This window comes from Vitis vinifera, chromosome 12, assembly GCF_030704535.1.
Source record: "Vitis vinifera cultivar Pinot Noir 40024 chromosome 12, ASM3070453v1".
NCBI lineage: Eukaryota > Viridiplantae > Streptophyta > Magnoliopsida > Vitales > Vitaceae > Vitis > Vitis vinifera.
Window position 1 is genome coordinate 19,332,247 of NC_081816.1, and position 6,440 is coordinate 19,338,686.

Below are 6,440 nucleotides of genomic sequence, written 5' to 3' on the forward strand. Positions count from 1 at the left end.
TATATTTTGTATATCAATTAAATATAAAATATAAATATTTGAAAAAAAAATTATACTTTTTTTTATATCATTGAGTATAATTAAATTATATAAATCATTATTTTAGTATTAAATATGTTTTCAAAGTGACATATTTATCAAATGTCACAAATTTTATCATACGTATATTATTTTTTTCAATAAAATAACTTTAATATCTACATCTAATACGGGACGGGGTGGGCATAAAACCACAATGCTTGATAGGGATATTTAGAATTTAGGGAAAATAACATAAAAATGTAAAAAAAATTGTACACATATACAAGGAAAATATAAGAGCTACATAAAATTGATAAATATATACATTAAAATGGTCAACCTAATAGTAAATTAACACTTAAAAGTTAATTAACTTAATATGTGAATTATATCTTAAAATATAAATAAATAAATAAATAAAAGCAGAAGACTATCTTAAATTTTACAAAAACCTTATAAAGTGTAATCAAGATAGTCTAAATGGGCTTTCTAAAATTGTCTTAAAATTTGCCTGAGCCAAAAAGGGAGCTTAGGGAAAATGGCAAGAGAGCTAAAAGGATATAAATGAAGCCATAAGTTTGACAGTGCATTTGGGCCTTCACTTTTGTGTGTGGTGGGTGGGTGGGGTGGAGGGGAAGCACCAAGCATGCAATCAAGTTCATTAAATAACAAAAAAACATAATCGTATGTAAAGATTAGAGATTAAAGGCAAGGAGGAAAAAATCGGCAAAAATCGGCGAAATATCGCCGATATATCGCGTGTCGGCGGGTGGCGACACGACAAATGGAGGAGATAAGTCGGCCGGCCGATATTTCTCAAAAAATCGCCAAAAATCGGCGATAAATCGCCGATATATCGGCGACACAGGAAAAATCGCCGATTTTTTGATAAAATCGCCGATTAATCCCGTGTATCGCCGATTTATCGGCGATTTATCGCCGATTTTTGGCGATTTTTTGAGAAAATCGGCCCTCTCTCTCCAGCGTGATCTGACGGCCCAGATCACGCCCGTGTTGATCCAACGCCCAGATTTGAATCCCAACGTTAACAAAGAGATCCAACGGCCAGATTGCTTCCAAATTGTGATCCAACGGCCAAAATTAATTTTAAACGGTAACTTAAGGTTCCAACGGCTATTTTGGCCCAAATTTCATCTATAAATAGCCAATTTTGCATCAATTTCATCCATCTTTGCTTTGATTCTTCATTTCCTCTCTTACTACTCCAATTTTTTCCAAGATTGCTCAATTATTCAATCATTTTAAGGTATGTTTGTTTGAAATTATAATTAATTTTGTTTGCAATAATTAATTCATGTATTTTTAATTAATTAGTATGTTTACATTTAATTGTAATTATTTTGTGTATTTTTATTGAATTAATTTAGGTTATGATATATTTATTTTAGATGATTATTTGTGATTTAAATTCGTATTTAGAATTACATTAAACTAATTAACTTAGCTAAATTGTTTAATTAATTTAATTAACATAGTAAATTATGTAATTAATTTAATTAACATGGTTAATTATGGAATATTAAATATGCTCAATTTTTTATATTATCGCGATTTTTTTTTCATATTCAATTATAATTAATTTCAAAATTTAGTAAATTTGTCATAAAATTACATTTAGATTTTAAAAATTAACTTAGGTAATTTATTTAATTAGCTAAATTAACATGAACTACTATATATGGAATATTAAATATGCTCAATTTTTTATATTATCGCGATTTTTTTTTCATATTCAATTATAATTAATTTCAAAATTTAGTAAATTTGTCATAAAATTACATTTAGATTTTAAAAATTAACTTAGGTAATTTATTTAATTAGCTAAATTAACATGAACTACTATATATGGAATATTAAATATGCTCAATTTTTTATATTATCGCGATTTTTTTTTCATATTCAATTATAATTAATTTCAAAATTTAGTAAATTTGTCATAAAATTACATTTAGATTTTAAAAATTAACTTAGGTAATTTATTTAATTAGCTAAATTAACATGAACTACTATATATGGAATATTAAATATGCTCAATTTTTTATATTATCGCGATTTTTTTTTCATATTCAATTATAATTAATTTCAAAATTTAGTAAATTTGTCATAAAATTACATTTAGATTTTAAAAATTAACTTAGGTAATTTATTTAATTAGCTAAATTAACATGAACTACTATATATGGAATATTAAATATGCTCAATTTTTTATATTATCGCGATTTTTTTTTCATATTCAATTATAATTAATTTCAAAATTTAGTAAATTTGTCATAAAATTACATTTAGATTTTAAAAATTAACTTAGGTAATTTATTTAATTAGCTAAATTAACATGAACTACTATATATGGAATATTAAATATGCTCAATTTTTTATATTATCGCGATTTTTTTTCATATTCAATTATGATTAATTTCAATATTTAGTAAATTTGTCATAAAATTACATTTAGATTTTGAAAATTAACTTAGGTAATTTATTTAATTAGCTAAATTAACATGAACTACTATATATGGAATATTAAATATGCTCAATTTTTTATATTATCGCGATTTTTTTTCATATTCAATTATGATTAATTTCAATATTTAGTAAATTTGTCATAAAATTACATTTAGATTTTGAAAATTAACTTAGGTAATTTATTTAATTAGTTAAATTAACATAGATTTAAATTTAAGTGTATTTTTCTTGCAATAGATTTAGCATGGCTAGTGAAGGTGGTTCTGCCATGCCAGGGCGAGATCCGGCTTGGAAGTATTGTTCACCAATTGAGGGTAATCGAAATGCAACAATTTGTAATTTTTGTGGGTTGGTAATGAAAAGTGGAGGCATCACACGATTCAAGTCTCATTTAATGCATAAGGACCCGCATAACAACACCAAAAAGTGTCCAAGAGTGCCGCCCGAAGTGAAAGAAGAGATACGATTGTTGGTGCATGACAAACAAAAAGCAAAAGCAAAAAAAAATGCTGATATTGAAGAAATTCGTAGTCAATTACGTGGCACAATGGGGACGCATCATACACATTTGGTAAACGAAGATGATGATGATGAAGATGCTGAGGAAGAAGATGTGTATATGTATCCGACAGATATGCACCCAGATGAGCGAGATGCATATCGATCTGCAGTTCGTGCCTCGAAAGCATCTAATTGGGAACGTGAACAACATGAGAATATTGTAGGAAGCAAACGCAAATCGGGAGAGTCTTCTACTGGTATACCGTCGACGATGCGAAAATCACAGAGTATGCGACATTCGCATCATTCACCCCCTATTGCCCCTTCGCTTTACAAGTCTTCTGCAGCAAAACAAAAAAATATCAAAGATATATTCAAGGGTGGTGCAATTAAAGAAACGATGGGACGCTTAATCAGCAAATTCTTCATTTATGAGAGTGTCGCACCCGCAAAAGCAAAGTCTCATCACTTCAAGAATATGATTATTGGTGCACAACAAGCAGGTAATTACTAATTTATCAAATGTTATATTGTGTTATACTTTTAGTAAGTATAGTATTTTGTGACATGTTTTACATATGAAGTGTAGGAATGGGAATCGAACCTCCATCTCCATATGAAATAAAGAACAAATACTTGGAAATGGAGTACAAAGAAATGGAAGCTTATGTGAACCAACAAAGGGAAAAATGGAAGACATATGGGTGCACAATAATGTCAGATGGATGGACAGGGCCCACGAAATTAAGTATTATTAATTTCATGGTTTATTCTAAAGGGACCACGGTGTTCCTTAAGTCAGTCGATGCATCGAACTATATCAAAGACCACAAGTATATATATGAGCTTTTGAAGACTATTATCAAAGAAGTCGGTAAGGAAAATGTGGTCCAAATTGTCACAGATAATGGGTCGGCATTCATGAAAGCAGGGAAACAATTGATGAAGAAGTATAACTTATATTGGACTCCGTGTGCGGCACACTGCATCGACTTAATCTTTGAAGACATCGGTAAAAGACCCAATGTTATCGAGGTGATAAACAATGCTCGCAAGATAACTAACTTCATTTACAATCATGGTTGGTTACTAGCACAAATGAGAAAGTATTGTGGTGGAGACATTGTTCGACCAGGAGCTACAAGGTTTGCTACCAATTATATTGCTCTTGACAGTCTTCTAAAAAAAAGGGCTGATTTGAAAAAATTGTTTATGAGTGATGAATGGGCACAACACAAACTCAGTCGAACAAAACTTGGACGAGAATTGGAGCAATTATTGTTTGACCATACGTATTGGGACAGATTGACAAATATAGTTTCATTATATGAGCCATTATACGTGGTGCTTCGACTTGTGGATTCTGAAGTTGTTCCCACAATGCCATTTGTGTACGAGCTTATGCAAGTGATGAAAGAGAACCTTATTCGTCAAGGAGCTGGAGATTGGATGTTCAAAATAATACAAGATCGTTGGCAGAAAACACTAAAACATCCACTTCATGCAGCAGGTACTTAAATACTATATATCTTTATAAGTTTTTACTTTGTATTTAAGTTTCTTTAAAAAAAAATACTAACTCTACTAAATTTTATTCTAGCATACTTCTTGAATCCAAGATTTCAATATAGGCGTGGAGTTGGTAGTGATCCGGAACTACTTCAAGCTGTCCATGATGTTTTTGCAAAATTAGATCCAACTACTGAATCGCTTGGTCAATTTGGAAATGAGGTGAATAAAAAATTGTTATTTTTGTCAATAAAACAATAATTTCATTCATCAATTTATTTGAACGTTTACTAACAAATTAAATGTTGAATACATAGCTTGTACTTTTTCGAGATGCAAAAAGAGGATTCGGTGATCGAGCGGCAATTGCATCAAGGTCAACCATGGTGCCTGGTGAGTCTTTATAGGAAAAAATTGATTATTATTATTGTAAGTTCGCCACATAAGTATTTATATGATTATCAAATTCGTTGCAGCTGAATGGTGGTTTATGTATGGGAATCAAACACCTACATTGAGAAAGTTAGCCATCAAAGTTCTCTCACAAACTGCGTCATCTTCTGCATGTGAGAGAAATTGGAGCACGTTTGCTCTCATCCACACAAAGCAACGAAATCGTTTGGCTTACTCTCGATTGGAGCAATTAGTGTTTTGTTACTATAATATGAGGCTAAAGTTACGCGATATGGAGGCAGAAAATGATCGAGTTGCTGAAAAAGATTACCTTGATCTCCTTGACATTTCAGCCGAGGTGGGTGAAGAAGAAGATAATCAGTTGTTCCAGTGGGTTAGGCCTATACACTTGGATGACGAAGTTGGAAATCCTGATCCACGAATTGCCGCTCATGCTCGAGAATTTGGAGTTAATGTTGAACGTGTGTTGTCCGAAGAAGTTCACTCTGAAAGTTTTAGCAAAGATACTGATGATTCTCTTCATGCGACATATTCCCAGCAAGAGATTGACTCCACAAGTGCTGGCCATAGTAGTAGACCTAGTGCTGCAGGTACTTCTGCTTCTGGTTACGATGGTTCAAGAGGTGGAACTGATGATGGAGGTGATAATGGGGGAGGAGATATTGATGAACGTCGACATAGTCAATATCCAATCAACCAATTTACTTGTGAAAATGATTTCACACACTGCACACAGGATGAAGACCATGGCTCTAGAAGAGCTGGTCCAGGCATAGGAGCTATTGGGAGGCCTTATAGAGGAAGAGAACGAATGATGGAACCATATAACGAGGAGTTACTTTCAGGGAGTTTTGAATCTATGAGTATAGGGACTCAATTTAGTGACTCCTCGAATGAGGCTAACGTCTACCCTCCTCATGTGATGAGTTATGGTCAACCTTCAAGTTCAACAGATGAAGAGTATGGTATGTCACATTATTCCCCTTCCAGACAAATGCCATACCAAATTCCATATCAGATGGAAGAAGGATTTGGCGTTAACACATGGGTGAACTTTGAGTATCCTATCCATGTAGAAGCAGTAGGCAGGACTCAAGAGATATATGCATGGCATGTTAGAATTTATAACCAATATTATCGAGGCTCATTGACTTGGTACCAATATTGTCTCCAACAGCAAGCCGGGGTTCCTTCATCTATCAATCCCATTGAACCACATCGAAACTCATTTTGGTACTAAAGGGACATTGCAATGTAATGTGTACAAATTATTGTTATTTAATGAAATGAAGTATTTGATGTGACTTTATAATGAGAACAATTACGAAATTAACATTTCTTATATATCGACATGATATAATTACATCTAATATCGCAAATTATATCATATATATATCAAATTTTTCAATAAAACAATTTTAAAATGTCTATTATACTTCTAATTATATTATTATGAGGTTTTTCTTACATTTCCATGAGTTTTTAACAATTTTAAGCCTACCAATAATATC

At 31.7% G+C, this 6,440-nt stretch overlaps 1 protein-coding gene across 1 annotated transcript; it reads left to right on the forward strand.

Moving 5' to 3' along the window:
• Positions 1–3,608: 3,608 nt before the first annotated feature.
• LOC132254797 (uncharacterized) lies at positions 3,609–6,233 on the forward strand. Its single transcript, XM_059741343.1, has 4 exons — positions 3,609–4,516; positions 4,607–4,737; positions 4,833–4,908; positions 4,992–6,233. Exons 1-4 carry the CDS (start codon positions 3,649–3,651, stop codon positions 6,167–6,169), a joined length of 2,253 nt encoding a protein of 750 aa, XP_059597326.1. The 5' UTR covers positions 3,609–3,648; the 3' UTR covers positions 6,170–6,233.
• The last annotated feature ends 207 nt before the right edge of the window (positions 6,234–6,440 follow it).